This window comes from Polyodon spathula, chromosome 6, assembly GCF_017654505.1.
Source record: "Polyodon spathula isolate WHYD16114869_AA chromosome 6, ASM1765450v1, whole genome shotgun sequence".
Lineage (NCBI taxonomy): Eukaryota > Metazoa > Chordata > Actinopteri > Acipenseriformes > Polyodontidae > Polyodon > Polyodon spathula.
In genome coordinates this window covers 13,549,639-13,567,406 of record NC_054539.1, presented here as the reverse complement: position 1 = coordinate 13,567,406, position 17,768 = coordinate 13,549,639, and the positions used below count along the sequence as shown (strand labels likewise).

General features: G+C 39.5%; 1 protein-coding gene across 1 annotated transcript in view; it reads right to left on the bottom strand.

Annotated features, from left to right (window-relative positions):
- LOC121316645 (CUB and sushi domain-containing protein 1-like) overlaps positions 1 to 17,768 on the bottom strand; it is a 179,747-nt gene that overhangs the window by 124,331 nt on the left and 37,648 nt on the right. Inside the window, exons 15-17 of the mRNA XM_041251686.1 lie at positions 9,838 to 10,007; positions 5,252 to 5,408; positions 883 to 1,074 (exon numbers count right to left, since the gene is read on the bottom strand). Of these exons, the coding sequence (XP_041107620.1) occupies positions 883 to 1,074; positions 5,252 to 5,408; positions 9,838 to 10,007 (519 nt within the window). The remainder of the gene's footprint in view (positions 1 to 882; positions 1,075 to 5,251; positions 5,409 to 9,837; positions 10,008 to 17,768) is intronic.

Here is a 17,768-nt window from a genome sequence, read left to right as displayed (position 1 = left end):
GTGATTCTACCCATTGTAATTACATGTGTGTTACATGCAATTACAAAATACTTAAATGCAATTACATACCTTAGACAGTATGACAACTTGGAATGGCTTTCACCTCGGAACAGAAGATTGTCTAATTGGTTGTGCTTGCATTTCAGCTACCTCAGCTATTTAGGCTAACAGCTGCTTCAAAGTAGTTTTTTCAGAACCATAGAAATCGTTATGTCCCTACAATAATGTGGAATTCATTGCTTTTTCCTGATGTTTTATATTTTAAGGACGGTTCATACTTCGGTTGCAAACTTTTTTAATCAAATAATCCCAGTACATTTTACCTAATACATTATGATTAGCCCTCATAATCTTGGCTCTCACTTTTTCCTATAGGAAGCACAAACACAGTTTGAAATGTAATTTTAAAGTTGAATTACATTTTTTAATGGTCATTTATTCTAAGCTGTTAGTGAAGAAAATATATTGAGCGATCCTTACAGATACTTTAATGCTGCACTTCTAGTGAACTTCGAGTGGTCGCATGAGGGAACTACATAGATATTAAAATAAAAATGAGCCAATGCAAGAAGCTTTGGGGAGTTTAAGTTATTATGAAAAATATAAATAGCAAACATGTATAATAATTTTCTTAATTCGTACAGCGGAGGGTAATTGTTTCTCATCAACTTCAGTCTCCATTTAATTTCATTAGTCTTCCTCTTCTTTCTCAAATCCACAAACTCGCTGCATTTAAATAATCCATTCCCAACAACAACATAGGAGGCTTGTTGCTAGGGAGGTGACATCACTGCCTTGTGGCTTTGGTGAACACCTTGTTGGCTAAAATAAAAACTAATAAGTGTGGAAGAATGTCATGTATAATGACTCTTTTTTTCTTACCTATACAAGCAGGTATGGGTTTGTCCCACACTCGTCGATCTCCACTTAGACAGGTCAAGGTACTGCTGCCATGCATTGTGTACCCAGGGTTACAGCTGTACAACACAAACGTATTTGCAAAGTGTCCATCATCTTGAATCTTGTAACCATAGGTAGGGATTCCTGGTTCCTCACATTTTACAAGGTCGAAGCCTGTCAACATAAGATTTAAACTTTATCACTCTTTGAAAGAAGGTCATAGGGATAGTTTAACCCTTTTTCCCAAGGCTGCCCTGGGATGTGATTCTCTGTGGACCCTCATGGTGTCTTCATGCTCAGCATAATTGTTTTAAAACAGGATAAGGTTCTCTATTCAAAACCTTTGAAATGCAATTTCAAGCTATCTTCCAATACAATCAAGAAATGTCAGCTTCAACTTGTTTTTCATTATTACAGCTTTTTGATTGTCAAACAACAATTTGAACACCAAATTCAGCTACTTTTCTACCAATTGTACATATTATATTTGAGTTATGCCCTCTATTGACTTTGAGCATTCATAGTTTAAAAAAATGAACCATGTATACAAATCTACCAACACTTTACCAATAAAATAAATTAAAAAATCTTCTAAGCTAGATGGTGGTTTTAAATTAAAAGGCCAAAGTTTTAAGTGTACAAGCAAGCCTCCCAAAACTATACCTTTTAAAGCGAGCAGACCACCATAGTTTGTAGTATTAGAACAGCTAAAATTAGACAATGTGACACGTAGAAGAGAAGAAAGTAAATGGATAAATAGACAGAACATGACATGCCAGTGGGACTCAACAGAAAAGAATGAACTAATTAATTCCAATAAATATATCAAAGTTAAAAATAAATAAACAAAATAAACTGTGCATGCTGATGCGCTGGGAAGGCCAAATCAAGGCTGATGCTGAGAGCCAGCATTGCATGATAATATAAATATAAGTCTGTATAAAATAATGGTTGATAGATGAAATGGTAGCCGTATTAGTCCAGAGATGATAAAATAATGTTAATTAGAATTAATATAGATTTAAAGATATAAGTTAAAATTATGTCACAATATATAGAACACCATTACATCATGTAAGAATAAATCATGGATTTGAATATAAACAAAGATATGTAAAACATGTCAAAATGTTGGGCAGCTGGCTCTTATAGATATATATATATATATATATATATATATATATATATATATATATCTATCTATATCTATCTAAGATACCATCTTTCGTTTCTTATTCTGGTATCTTTCTTTTCTTATCTCCAACTTCGGTCAGCATTGCATGCCTATGGAGTGCCTTGGCACTGTCAACACACCCACTTCAGAATATGTTGGACAAGGGGGGGTGGGGGTAAAACTAAGGAACTGGTTTCCATAATTTATGTTTTTCTCTTAAAGGCTTCTTATAAACCATTAACAACTAACACAATATGGAATAGGGATTTACTATCATACTGAAATTAACTGGGGTACTGTCTGGTCTAATATAGGTTGTGCCTCCAGGAACCCTAATCACCAGGTGATTCATTCTAATTTTCTTCACAGAATATACCTGACCCCTCGTAAACGATTTCAAATTAAACTTGTCCCCAGCCCTGTTTGTTCGCTCAGCCCTCAGGATACTCTTGGCACTTTCTTACATATGGTTTGGGAGTGCCCAGATGTAGCTAATTTCTGGGAGCAGGTCTCGTCTACTTTATCCACTATCTTATCTAAAAATATTCCCTGTTCTGCTGTTGTACTTCTGTTGAATGATGACTCATCCCTTAATCTATCGTCACAGCAGAAATGGATCTGGTTGGCGGACCTTACTGCAGCAAAAAAGATGATTGCTTTGCGCTGGCAGCCATCGCATTCTCTCCCCTGTCGCCAATGGATCCTCTCTTATCTTGATGTTGTTCATATGGAGCTGTCCACAGCTCAGATCCATGGCTCCAGGAGGGAGAATATTCTAGACTGGAAATCTGCTGCTGATACCATAAAATCTATGCTGGTTGTACCGTTTACAAATGGGGAGTGATGTGGGCTCTCAAGGCCCTCGGGGGGGTGGGGGTGGGGGTGGGGTGTTTGTGTTCGGGGAGGTTTTAAATCGATAGCAGGAATTAAATCGATAGGTTATGGATGTAACCCCAGCTCCCTGAAAGAGAAGACGACCAACAACCATACTTTTGGGATATGCCTCCCAAAGGTCAGGTATTTACTGAGCATTTTATGCCAAAGCTGCCGATAGGCCCTTCAGGGGACTGACATCCTTGGTCCTGCCCACCGAGGGCTTAAGTAGTCACTCCGTGGAGATCACGTTCTCTTTTGCATCGAACCTGTGAATGCGAGTGATGCGACCTCGGGAGGGAGCATCACTGCCACCTGTCTAGACGCCTCCCTTTCTCTGTGGGAGCACTGCAGGATTTCCTCTACCACTGGCCCAAATGTATGGCCAGGGAAGATAGGCGCGTCCAGCAAGGCCGACTTGTCCATGTCAGGGGCTCGGCCTGAAGACAGCCAAAGCTGTCTGCGCGCCACTACCAAGCTTGTCAGGCTTCAACCTAGTGTTGCCTTTGGAAGCCTGAAATCTGCAGCAGTGTGCTCGTGACCAAGCACAGCTCCGAAGCCACTGGTTCAGAGAGAAGCTCTAAGTATAGTATGCCATCAAGGTATGCCATGAGGAGACCTTCCGTGTTTGCCAGGCGGGTGACCTGCGCCTCAGCTGCATAGGCCTTTTTAAGATGGACCTCTGTTATCCTGCATTGGCCACTGGTGCATGCAGGATCCTCAGACAGACCTCTTAATGGAGGGGCTCACTCCAGGACCATATTCAGCACCCATGCTTGCAGCATGCTTGGCACCACTGTGCGGTGACCCCGAGCCACACAGAAATCATTCCAGCAGGACAGCTCTTCTTTGATCCTGAAAAAAGGGGTCACTTTGTCTGCCACCAGAGATGGCCAGCCCTCAGGAGCGCAGGTTGTAGAGAAGGGGTCCTCCTTTGATGTCTGCCAGAGGTCTAGGAGGCAGACCACGTCCTGGAGGGGTCCATGTAAAAGCTGGATCAGATCTTGTTCGGTCCTCTGGCTGAAGTCTGGGTTCAGAAGCTTTAACTGAGCTGTATAAAAGATCTGCAACAGTATTGTCATGCCGAAGGATGAACTGAAGCTGGAAATTATACTGTTGTAGTTGGTCCGACTATCTGTAGTCTGAGTGGTGTGTTTGGTGCCTGATGTGGACATCAAAGAAGTGACTGAGGGTGAATACCCAGCAGTACAGGTACATGTGCCAGCATTCACAAGCCCAGATACATGCTAACGCCTCTATCTCTCTTCCACAGTATTTCTGCTCCTTGGGGCTCAAAGCACAGGAAGCAAAAGCTATTGGAATAGCCCCCAATGCCATGGTTGATGCATCACAAGTGGCCAAGGTGGCGCTGTTGAGGTCAAAATGAGCCTAAGAGATGCTGTGGTGAGATGCATTTTAAGTGTGTGTACAGCCTCTTGACAAGCCAATGTGCAGTCCCAAGAGGCCTCCTTCTTTAGAAACTGACATAACGGTGAAGTGGTACTGTGGCAAGAACCACAGATAGTAGGCTGTCATACCCAAGAAAGAGGTGAGCTGAGAAGCAGATTTAGACTCAAGAATATGGTAAATTGCTTCCACATTGCACTGGAGAGGGGAAATCCTTTGGGCTGAGAGTCTAAAGCCCACAAGCTCTAATTCTGGCATGTAGAAAAGACATTTGTCACCGTTTTGTGTTAAGTTGCGCTGGGCAAGTGTTTGGAACACTTGTAGCAGGAGTTTGTCGTGGACTGGTGTTGGGATCATGCACCACAATATCATCCAAGCACAAGGTTACCCTTGGGATGCCGGCAAAGATAGATGACATAATTTTTTTAAAACCGCTGGGTGCAGAGCTCAATCCGAACAGCATGTGGGTTTAGCGAAAAACTCCAGCATGAGTAACAAATGCAGTGAGGTCACTGCTGGCTGGATCAAGGGGAACTTGGAGGTAGCCTTGGTCCCAGCAACAGCAAGCATGACACAACTCTCTACAGCATCAGGCAACATGTAACCCAGCAACCACATCGGCATTGATCGCATTGCAAACACAACAGTCAGAATGGTATGTACAATGTCAACTAACAGAACATAACAATAAGGGTCTTAGTAGTTGTTTGAGTAATTTATATAGACAGGCCCTTACAAGATTGGTATGACCTACGGTTCTGTCTTTCCCACCCAAAGTACTCACATGAATAGCTTCCTGCCACAACACATGATAAGCTGTAGTGTACATATAAAGCAATATGTTTCGTTTTCTGAATCTTTGGTGAATACAGAGCAACAAGATGGACAGTTACTCACTGCTGTATGTTAGCTGGAATCCTTTCTCAGTGCCGGTTCCATTCGTGTTAAATTCTAACCAGACGTGGTTGGAGGTGCTGTTCATGATCACACCATGCATCTCATTCTTTGTGAAAAGGCCAAGTAGTCGAGATGAACTATCTTTGCCATCATAAACCTTTAAAAGATAAAAATAATAAATCACTGTCTTTGCTAATGTTATATTTGGATGCAAAAATCAACATACTGGTGTTAAATAAAAACAGGATTGAATCATTGTTACTTAGCCTGCATAACAAAGTTTCACCAACATGTCACATTGCTATGACATTACATCATGACACACTAACACGCAACTGTCAAAAATGTAAAGGTGCCAGCTAACAATTCTAATTTCTGTTCATCAACTTGTGCCTCTGGGGCTGCTGCTTTAACTTGAGATTCATTACCTGACCATATTTAATCAACCACCAACATGAGATTATTTCAAACTTGCAGTTACTTAAAACCTGGTGGTTTATGCTAGTACAGTAACTGTTAATACATATTTGCAAGTGATTGTAATGTTTAATTCTGTCACAATGCTTATGTCTATAATTAGGGTGGGCAAACTTTTTTTAAATTTCAACAAACAAATCCCCAAATAGCTTATTATCAATAGTTTTTATTTAACTTAAATATATCTGAAATTAAAATTTAAAAAAAGGTTTTGCACGCTACTGTCTTTAGTTTTTAGACTAATAATATAACAAAAAAAAAAAAGATTTGTCACCAAAATATGAAAACTTTTAAATGGAAAAATTCATTCCAAACTTGATTGTAGGGCGTGGCACTGAGACAGACATGCATAAATGCATTGGCATAATTTTTAAATACATGGGTTTTGTTTATAATATAAAGAAATGCAAAGAATTATAGCACGTTTTAAAGATCATTATTTGTCTGTTACAAAATTATAATTATACCCATTACACAATATTTTTAGTAGTATTTCTTAAGGGTCAAAAAGTCATAACAGCAACATTTTACATATTTAATTTAAACGGTCTATTATATTTGCAGAATCAGATCCTCCGTGAATTGTATCGATGCTATTAGCCCTGTGAGTGTCTGCACTATTTCAGCTGCCCAGCGACATTTGACCAGTCATACCATCTATATTACTGTTGTCAACCACGCATCTGCTTTCAAGTAGAAACACGCCTTTTAAATGTATCCAGCGTATTCTTATTGGAGTTTCTACACACACTAATCATGTTATTTATATATGTGCATATCACGTAATTCGAAATATTGTTCATGCGGCACATTTCTAATATCAAGACTGGTCACGATTTAAGATTATTATTAGTATTATTTATTTATTTATTTGCAGGTGCCCTTATCCTGGGCCACTTACAATTGTTAGTATCGCATTGTAAAATATCTCATTATAAGTCACATTATATATTATATACAGAATATCATAATACAGTTAAGAGCAGTTATAAAACTACAATAAGATCAAATTCAAGTAAGAGAAAAATACAGAATACCGTTAACAGTTGTTATAAACTGCAAGAGTTACAAATCGTTCTGTCTCATTACCACTTCTGGCAAATGTATAGATCTCATACATCACCTCATTTGTTAATAATGACACGTTAAATTATGCACACAAACAAATGCTGTTTCCCCTTATCACTGTTTGGCGCCTTCTAACACTCACAGCAGTAGAATGTGTTGTTGTCATTGACTCGGAGGAAGGGAACTTCGACTGGACGCTGTAAAAACGTGAAGCGCATCACTTAATCCAACCCAAATAGTCTACAGGACACAATGCACTAACCAATCACGGTATATGGTTTTTAAGAGTTTGGAATTTGGTTTTGTTTTCGAAATACCGGCCCAAAGTATTTAAACTATTTTTTTGTAATTTTGTGACTGTCAGAATAATGTGAAAACTGAGATTCAGAAAGATTAAAATTTATGAAGTTTATTTTAATGCCGTTTGTGTGTGTAGTATAATGAAGTCGGTGTGGGGTTTATTTTTTAAAATATGTACCTTGCAGACCAAACTGAGTGTGCTACAGACATGGTGCCGCGGCTGGAAATGCCATTGCCACTTGTCTTAAAAACAAACTGTTATACAATAAAATCCACTTGGAAAATGGTGCTTTCTTTTGTGTTGAATGTAATACAGGTGAATTGTACAATCTTAAAAATGATTTCCATTACATGAGAGTAGATGTTAAACTTCATGCTGATTTTAACTCGGCTGTCGCCAAGATAAGCACCAACTAAGACGTAGCTTTACAGTAAACTCATGTGATCCATCTGCATCTCTATCCATTTGCGTTGCTTTCCATCTGATGATGTAGATATCCATCTGTCTGGTGTTGATTGCTGAAGTGTAATGCTGGCTCCAGGGATCAGCTTATTTTGCCTCCCCAGCGCATCGGCACACACAGCGGCTGCGATGCTGACTCTGGGGATTAACCCAGTGCGGTCTCCTAAGAATTATATTTTGTGAGTTTATATAATATTTTCAGATATTATTATTACGCTTAGTATGATAGGTTTCATTGTCTCTTGCAATACATAGTGACTTTGGAGCTCTATAAACGTAAAACTACTCAAACATACTTCAATATTTTAAGACAGATGTGTAGCAGACAACAAGTTATATTAATATAGGTATATGTTTACGGATTGATGATTACTGAGATAATTTTACATCAATTTCAAAATTGCTGCAGCATACACAGTCCTTCCTATAGGGGATGAACACGATCATGTTCTGTTCACCCACCCTACTATAATATGCACCTGGGTAATCCGATGTAACATTGTCGTTATTCGTTTTATTAGCTTTTTGGATTTATTTTGGTGAATGGTGCTACATGGGAGCTCTGCTGATGGAAGTCGTCTCGACTTTTCAATGGGAAATGTGAGCTTACCCACATGGCCTTCCAAGCATACCACAAGCCTGTGGTGTCAAATTCTGATGTTTATTTCCTTCAAAACTAGTAACAACATACCATAAACTGTACAGGTAATTAACTCCAATGGATGCATTCGTTCAAATAAAAACTGTAACAAGTACCATATATTAAAATCATGTTAGCTTTGGAAGGGATTTAACACCATCTGTTTTTTTTTTTATCATGTTGTTAATAATATGTTATGGATCCATTAATGTCAACCTAATGGCTTATAAATATGGCTGTTGTTATATGTTAATGAGCTTTTGAAGTTAAGACATTTTTAGGCTTGCACTGCCACAAAAAGTTCTAATAACAGGTCAAAAAAATATTTAAGTCCCATTAAAAGGTACAATACGTTCATTAATTATGGTCCAAAAACATATTCTCAGATTATTATTTTTTTTAAAAAGCATGCATACTACTTTAATTGTCTTTAGCGCTTGTTAACCAAATCCTGCTGTTGCCATTATATTTTGTATGCATGAAAGATTTGCACCATGTCAGTTTAATGAATTCATCTATGATTAATGATGAGGCTAAATTTCTAGTGACTGTCACTCACAGGATTCACAGGGGAAATGATGTGATAGACCACTGAACTCTGAAAACATATTAATGCTGGTTGAACTCTCACACAGGTACGGGTTCAATCAATTCTTTAAAGAACTGAGAGTGCAATTTGCATGAGACTTTACAATCTCATGCAGGTACAGTATTTTAAAGCACTGCCGTATCTACCAGCACAAGATTTAAATACATTTTTCCCAGTTGTGTTTCATTTGATCCCTGTTGCCCCATAATTTTGCTCAGCAAATGCCCTTTATCTCTGTCGATTATCTGAGCACTCTGTTGCTATTGGAAACAAGTACCAAAAGGGTAAACGAAGTAAAAGGCAGTTACAATCAGTATTAGAAATCTCAAGAGTGAATTAATTTGTGTGCACTTAGAGTATGTATGTCAGTCGTGACAACATATACATAGCCAGAATTGCCATCTCTTATCGGCACCTACCACATTTACATTTATATACCCTTTTCACAAAGTAAAGCGTATTGTTGGCCTATTTAACAAAAAACGAGAAACTTTTTACAAATATCAAATGTGTGCTTCAGTGTTTGATGTACAGTAGTTCAGAAAGGGGCCTGTTTTCTTACAGTTCTTCTGAGTGGGCCATTTTATATTTGCAATAAAACATTTCAAGGAGGTTTGAACTAGTATGCTGCAGCACTTGGCCCTCATGTGTAACAACGCACCGGTCGGTGCTTTATTTCACAACAATGCGCACCTTGAAGTTTATTACTGCTTAAACAAAAGTCTTGAACCAGTTCATAAATATCTTAATATCATTAATATGTCTTTCCTCGCACATCAGTTGTTCTTCTTAGTTTTGTGACAGCACCAGCTCAATTTCCATATATAAAAATTAGACAAAACTCTAAAAACTGGAGAAAACATGGTATACATGTTTTCATCATACTTACCTTTTTTTTTTAAAAGAGGCACTCCATATACATATATAAATAAACAAGTACACACACACACACACACACACACACACACATACATATATATATATATATATATATATATATATATATATATATATATATATATATATATATATATATATGTGGCCCTTACCTTAAGAATGTCCCCCTCTTGCAACTCAAAGTGTGTGGCACTGAGGCTTATTCCTTTCCCTTTTTCAGTCTCTATTTTGTAGATGCACTCATGATTATTTTCATAGTTGGATGGGTAATTGGGAGATAATAGTATTCCTTCATTCCCAAGGGAAGATGCTCCACATTCAGCTTAAAAAAAAGGAAAAGAAAAAGAAAAAAAAGATAACCTGCTATAAAACATTTCAAAGTCATGCAATTTGCAAACGGTGGCATTGTGACTTTTTATCTAAAATAGATTTCAAATCTGATACACACAAATATTATATTTTAAATAGGTGCACATCATTAAAATAGTTCATATTAAATACATATACAGTACATTCAGGTGCAAAGAAACATAATCATCTATCCATCATGGTGTGTCACAACCAAAATCTCCAGACTTTACTATTAGTTATTTGATCTCAGAAGTGACTGGATTAGATTAGGTGAACATGTTTGATTAGAACAACTACAAAATGGAACTAAAGGTACTAGGCGTGTCTCAAGTATATAGATTTCCATTCATTAAAACATTAATTAAACATCTTATTTGCAATTCAATGAATAAGGAAACAGCAATATTTATTTAAAAGTAAAAAAAGATAGGATTAAGTGTGGCCCATGATTCCATTAAGGGATAAACGACAGTGTGATTCAACACTTTGGATTGTTTGCACCGCTTAAAACATACATGCCAACAGTCCCTATATAGTCGGGACAGTCCCAATTTCCTAGCAGTGCTCATCGTGCGGCTGACACATCTGCTAATCACTAACTTATACAAAGGTAAGAATGCTTCATTATGTCTATTTTTATCGTCATGATGGTCGTGTCATGTTGAGTGGGGGGGGGGGGGTACGTCTATTATATGATTATAAGTGGTTTTTGCGTATGACTCCTCCCATGTGTGTGATGCATATGACCAGTGGTGTAGTGGTAAATAAGAAAGTGGGTAAACTCTTCTGCTTGGTGCTCCAGGCCAGGCAGTGGCATGATAGGAACTTAGGTTGACCATTCTTTATGGGTTCTTTTAATTGGGTTTGGAGAACACACATCCTTAATGTAAGACAAGCAAAGTTCTTAGTTTGCTTGTCTTACATTAAGGATGTACTTTATTGGTTAATTTCATTGGTTCTTCCACATCAGTGGTTATCAGTGGGCTTGCTACTTTTCAATATTAATCGGTAAAGCTTATTAAACGTCAAATTCCAAAAAAATCTGATTGAAATAAATTTATATAGGATAAATGTCTGTAAGACCCACTCCCTATTTTTTATTTTCTTACAAAAAATAATAATTTAGAAATAGTCTCTAGTTTGTGTAGTTTTTATACTTACTCTGTCCCATCTCATTTCCGCTCTGAATAGCTGGGGGTCACTGTCAATCATCTCAGTGGTCTGTTAGTACTGTAGATTCACTGTCACTGCCATTTCACCCTGTTCTGACCGATCTCGTTGACTGAAGCAGCACTACAATGCTCTCATTTGCTCAAATGACTGTCAATCATCATGACCTGCACCGACTGTGCACTTTCATATTAGCAGGTTAAGGTGTAGGTAGGCTTTTGTTAAAGATATACGGTGACAGTTACTAGTTTGATTTGTTAAAATGGCGCGCAAGAGGAAAACACTTAATGAATATTGTGCACAATACCCTTATTATTATTATTAAGTTGAATTATGTACAGATAATTCACATGTGCAACAATAATCATTTTGATGCAAAGAAGACATAAACCAGTGACGTCTCAGTGGAAAAGGACATTAAAAAATGAAGGACTGGGAGTTTAAAAAAAAGGCAAGATACACAAATGATCTCCTGGAAGTGGCTACTCAGCAGAGTGAAAAGACTATAAATATCCAAGCAAAACTAAACATTTTGCGCTCCACATTGAATGCTAAACAAGGTGCTGTCACTCTGTTAAGCTGAAGCTGCAACTCCGGGACTATGCCTAAAAACGGACCCAAGACGAGGAAGCAAACTGCAAGCGAGTCAATGACCACAAGCAAAGAGACTGAGGCCTGGCTGGAGACCTGCCGTAAAACTTACCGAGACTGTTATCACACAAACCAGTCTGGGTCTGCTGTACACTAAAACCACAGTATCCAAAAGAAACTGTGCCTGCTACCTGCGCTGCTAAAACATTCAGCAAAGAGGACAGAGCGGATGGGCGCTGTGGTGGATCCTATATCAAAGACTTTGTTGCAGCTGTTTTTTGATTCTATCAATAATTGAAAGCTTTGTTGCCGAGTTTGATCCGACATAGGATTGAAGCTTGTTCAGAATACAGCCGCTAGAACTGTGAAACTCTATAAGTGAACATATTATGTCTGTTTTGGCCTTTTTGCACTAGCTCCCTGTGGAGTATATATCTGATATTAAGATTTTGTTGTTAACTTATAAAGCATTCAGTGGATTAGCACCCAGTCATTTTCATTAGTTACTGACCGAATCTTCCGAATTACACTCTGAGATCACAGGATGCATCTGGTTACTCCTAGGGTCAACAAAATCACCATGGGAAGGAGGGTTTTTTCTTGTAAAGCTCCTAAATTGTGGAATGCTCTGCCTGCATCTGTCAGGAAAACTGGGGCCATTACAGTTTTTAAGCCAAAACTGAAAACTTACTTTTATAAAATTGATTTGTCTTAGTGGGATTTATTGTAACTTTTACATTGCATTATTATTATTATTATTATTATTATTATTATTTATTATTATTATTATATTATTAATATACCTACACACGTTCATATGCAATATACTAAATGTGTATATATATATATATATATATATATATATATATATATATATATATATATATATATATATATATATATATATATAGTAATGAATTGGCTACTGGTCTGCAATGTTTTATGTGGTCAGCTTCACAAGTCCCTTTATGTGTGGAAAATAATATACTCAAACAACGTTTGAAATGCAAACAGGGCAGTGCCTGTATATTTATTCTCTTTACAAAACAAACAAAACAAAACAAACACCTAACTCCCTTCGGAGTACTACCTATACTCCTGCAAGAATCTAAGTGTAACCTGGCGGCTGATCTGTTTACCGGTGAACAAAACAGTTTAGTTGTGTTTTTTTTGTTTAACTTTATTCCATTGTGTAAAATCCTGCCCGAATAATTCATCCGAGGTTCATTTATATCATTGCCAAGTAAGACGCAGCTGATCGGCATATCTTTAATTAGTCAAAGCATTATTCAATTTAGGACGTCTTTATCAGACACAGTAACATGGAGTGTCCTACCCTAGCTCCAGGGTCCTAAACCCTCCAAGTTTCTGTTACGGATCCAGTCGTCCTATATACTATATATATATATATATATATATATATATATATATATATATATATATATATATATATATATATATATTATAAAATATGTTATTTGAATATGTTATTTAAATGGTATAATTGTGGTAGACGTTTTACAAATATATTGTGGTTTGATTTTTCTACTATGTAGTGTACAGTGTTTTGAGACACTAGAGGTATAGAAAGCGCTATAAAAATGCAAATAAATAAATAAATTAAATTAAAAAATGCACATTTGGGATCGCTATAGCGAATGGAAGTGTATGACAGGTAATATTTATGGTATTGTTTTATTACACACAACTACCTGTGTGTTATTGGTGAAGAGGGAAACATCCAATACTCACATTTTCTCTTCAGTTAGATTTTGAACAAATTGACAATGTTCACAGTTTCATGCATGTGCAAGCTGTTCAAATTGATATCACACTGTTCCATTATGTACAGTTCATCTGATAATACTTGTTATACTTTCAAGATGTATTCAATGGTTTCATTTTGTCACTTTTGCAGACAGCAAGCATCAGGGAGCAGAACATAAAGTAATCCTGCACTAACAAGGTACTCTCTGTGCTCCACTCTGGCAGAATAAAATATAATAAATATTCACGACTACAAATCCAAAACACTGATGAATAGCACTGATGTTTTATTTGCACTTCAGTAATCATAACAAATGGTTCTTCAGTTAATGACTCCAGTAGGTACAGCTGGTAGCACCTCACAGGTAAGAGTTAAAATGACATTTCCATGCTTACATTTCTTTGATGCTGTAACAGTAGGACAGGCAGTGGTTATTGCAGGGCAAACAACGTGAACCAGGAACAAAGCCTGCTTGCTGAAAGGACTGCAGGGAGCTGATAAATGTCAGCAAGTCAGCATCAGCTCAGACAGGGCCAGACCATGGGATTTAGCCCCATAGGTCAAAAAGTTGTTCAGACTGCCTTTTCGTCCTGTTAACGTAGTACGCTAGGGCGCATACTGGGCAGAGCGTATAGAGCTGTCACTCCCTGTCAGCCTCAAACTGCACAGACTGGTTGACATGAAATGCCAAGATCGTCTTCGGTAAAATGTCAGGATGTCTTTGTCCTAGCCTTAAATTATAAATAGTTCAGCTCAGCTGAATACATGGGCTCAAATGGAGGCTTCATGAGTGCCTGAAGCACCATGTTTAGCATCCAATGAGGAACAATTTCCTTCATAGGTGACCGAAGCCGCCAAGCCCCTTTCAATAATTGTACCACCAGGAAGTGGGCTCCTGGGGAGACTGAGTCAATCTTGACATGGCAAGCTGAAAGAGCTGCCAGATAAACCTTTAATGTAGAGGGGGCTTTCCCCTTGTCAAACAGGTCCTGCAAGAATTGCAGTACATCTGCCATGGGACAGGTAGTGCGGTCAAACCCACATGACAGGCACCACTTCTGAAAGACACCCTATTTGTACACGTACTGGGAACACGTGGACACTACTCTGGCATTTTGCAGGGTGACAATAACCCTATTTGACAGATCCAGATGGCTCAAATGCAGCTGCTCAGCGCCCAGACCCAGAGCTGCAGGCTTGATAAGTTCCCCGTGCCTGACTGAGCAGGTCATGGCACTTGGGAAGTCTCCACGGCTGGATGCTCAGGAGCTGCATCAGGGTTGAAAACAAGAGTCTCCTGGGCCAATTAGGGGCTACTATGAGCACCTTGGTCCGGTCATGCCTAATTTTCTCCAGACACAGCTGGAGCAGAGTGAGTGGTGTGAAGGCACATAACAGTTGCATCAGCCACTGGTGTGCCAAGGCATCTACTGCCAGCGGGTCCCTGTCTCCTATTATGGAGAACCAGAGGGGACAGTGGGAGATTCCTGGGAGGCAAAGAAAAGAAATCTATCTCTGCTCTCCCGAACCTCTCCCAAATGAGTCTCACCACCTCAGGGGGAAGCTTCCACTCTGAGGCGCTGGGAACTCTCCTTGAGAGGAGGTTCGCCACCCAATTTGTCACCCTGGGAAGCTGTACTGCCCGCAGTGAGAGGAGGTTCTCATGTGCCAAGAGCAAAATCTTGCGAGCCACACGATGGAAACTGGGCTACCTAAGTCCGCCCTGGTGGTTGATGAAAGCAACCACTGTTGTGTTGTCTGTATGGACAAGCACATGTCTCTGTCGAACCTCCCAATCAAGGCTGGACACTGGAGAGTGCCTTTAAACAGTGACGAGACACCGCCAGTAGGTGGTGTAGGTCCTCTGTAGGCCTGGTTCAACAGCAGGGTTTTTCTACCTGCGTTGAACCAGGCCTACAGAGGACGCATGCGCAGGAGACCCAATGGAAGGGTCTGGGAAGCTACTGCCATCAAGCCCAGAAGTCTCTGGAACGTCACTACCATAAGCACTCTGTTGAAGTCCAAGGGCTCCTAGATAGGACGCGCTCTGAGAAGGTGTGAGCTGGCTTTTCACATAATTCACCGTAAGGCCTGTTGGTGGCCGGTGACCAGTTCTGTGAGGACCTCTGCCTGGCTGGGGACTGGGCACAAATGAGCCAGACATCCAGACAATTGAGCACTCTGATGTCTTTGAGTCTAAATAGGGGCAAGGATAGCTTCCATGCACTTCGAGAAGGCACGGGGGGGGCTAGACACAGGCCAAATGACTACTTCACCCCCTGTTGCAGTCAATTGCCTGAGCTGATAGACTGCAACAGCTGTTGCATTGTCAAAATTTTGAACCTTCGGCTCAGATACAGGTTGACCTGTCTGAGGTTGAGGATTGGTCTGAGGCCACCATCCTACTTGGGCGACAGGAAGTAACGAGTAGAACCCTTCCTCCAACTGGAGGGGGTCTATCATGTGAATAGCCCATTTTTGCAAAAGAGCTGCTACCTCCTGAGACACCACCGCTGCGTCTTGCGGTCCATAACTGATTTTGGACTCACGCCCAGAAAGGGAGAGGACTCTGCTTGAACTGCAGAGAGTAGCTGGTTTGAACGGTAAAGCACCCAGATGTCCAGATGACACCAATACTCCAGATGGCTCCCTGAAAAGGGGCCCTGGGCATGTGGCAGCAAATTCCCAGGGCTGCTGCTCAGCTTATGGCTTGGCCTGAGGCCTGCGGCAGGCGGCGGAACCTATTAAAGCAGGCTAGTTCTGAACACCACCTCAGGCAGCAGGTGCAGCCTATCTTTGAGGCTGCTGGGGCCTTGGGGACCAGTTTGCTGCTGGTTTGCACACTGGACGTGGTCATTTGGGAAGCAGACGTACCTTATCTCATCCACCACGGGACTGAGTGCATATTTCTATTAAAAAATAAAAAAAAAACAGAAAATACAACAGGATGAAAATATTTCTCCACAAAAAACATTAATAACACAATTACAGTTCACACAATAAACTTGTCATAATTTAAAAACAAGAATTTAATTTAACACCAGCTGAAGCTAAGGATCCTAGAGGGAACACAAAGTCAGCCAACTTATGTTGCTTGATTCCTGGGAAGGAGTGAGTCAAGCCACTAGCTTCACCAGGGGCACACGGCTGCTGTGGGATGTAACAAACAACAGGCTATAGTGGACAATATATACGTAATTAATTTATAAAAAACTATTACAGCATAATCACATAAATTATGAAATTTAAAATGGCGCTGAGATCTATGCTCACAGTCTTTATATGTCCTCGGGGGCAGGCCATGACTGCATCACAGGTTTTGCAAGCAGCTTTGATATATCTTATTCAGGTTTCGAGTCTTTAAGAGGAAAATACCCATGTGTAATGGTTACATTTCGTACTTGAAAGGGAACTAGTTCTGGAGTCTGGGCGCAGTGGATCAAAACATTCCTGGTAATTGTCAGTGGGTTCCCTTGGTTATTAGTTAATGTATAATCTTAAGGTTTTAACAATGGAATGACTAAGTGTGACTGGGCTTGGGTCCTGACATTTGTGGGTTCAGAATAGGATGGGGCTGGATAAAGTAGTGAGTGGCATAGGGGTGGTTACTGTATGTTTGTGTAGCCCCAAATTTTTAGGCATTTAAAAGGGCTAAAATTCTGAAACAAACAAGCACCCCTTTCAGCAACAAAGGGGTTATTTTTTGCTAGTTGTGTGGAGTAAATAGTCTAGACACATAAAAATAATGCAAAGCTCAGCTCTGCCACTGACTCCCTGCACCATTTTGACCCCCAGAAGTCCCTCTATCAGGCTGACACAGGTAAACTTGTATTCCTCTCGGGGGGGTTAAAATCTTAACTTGGGCCCCAGACTATTTCGTCCCGTCGGCAAATATCCCACAGTCATTGAGAGGCTTCACTATTTTAGAATAGTGCTGCACAAATCAGTGGTAATAGTCGACAAATCCAAGAACAGATTTCAGCTCCTTGAGATCTGGAGTCTTGGCCAGGTGCTAAGTGTGGAAACCTTGGCAGGGCCAGTTTCTACACCATGTTCATTAACTTTGTGGCTCAAATACTTGACAGAAAAGGTGACATAACCGGGACAGCACTTTCATAAGCTTTTCTTCGTATCCTTCCAATATCTTGGGGAACACTATGATGTCATCCAAGAACACAAGTACCTCTCTCAGGTTTATATGAA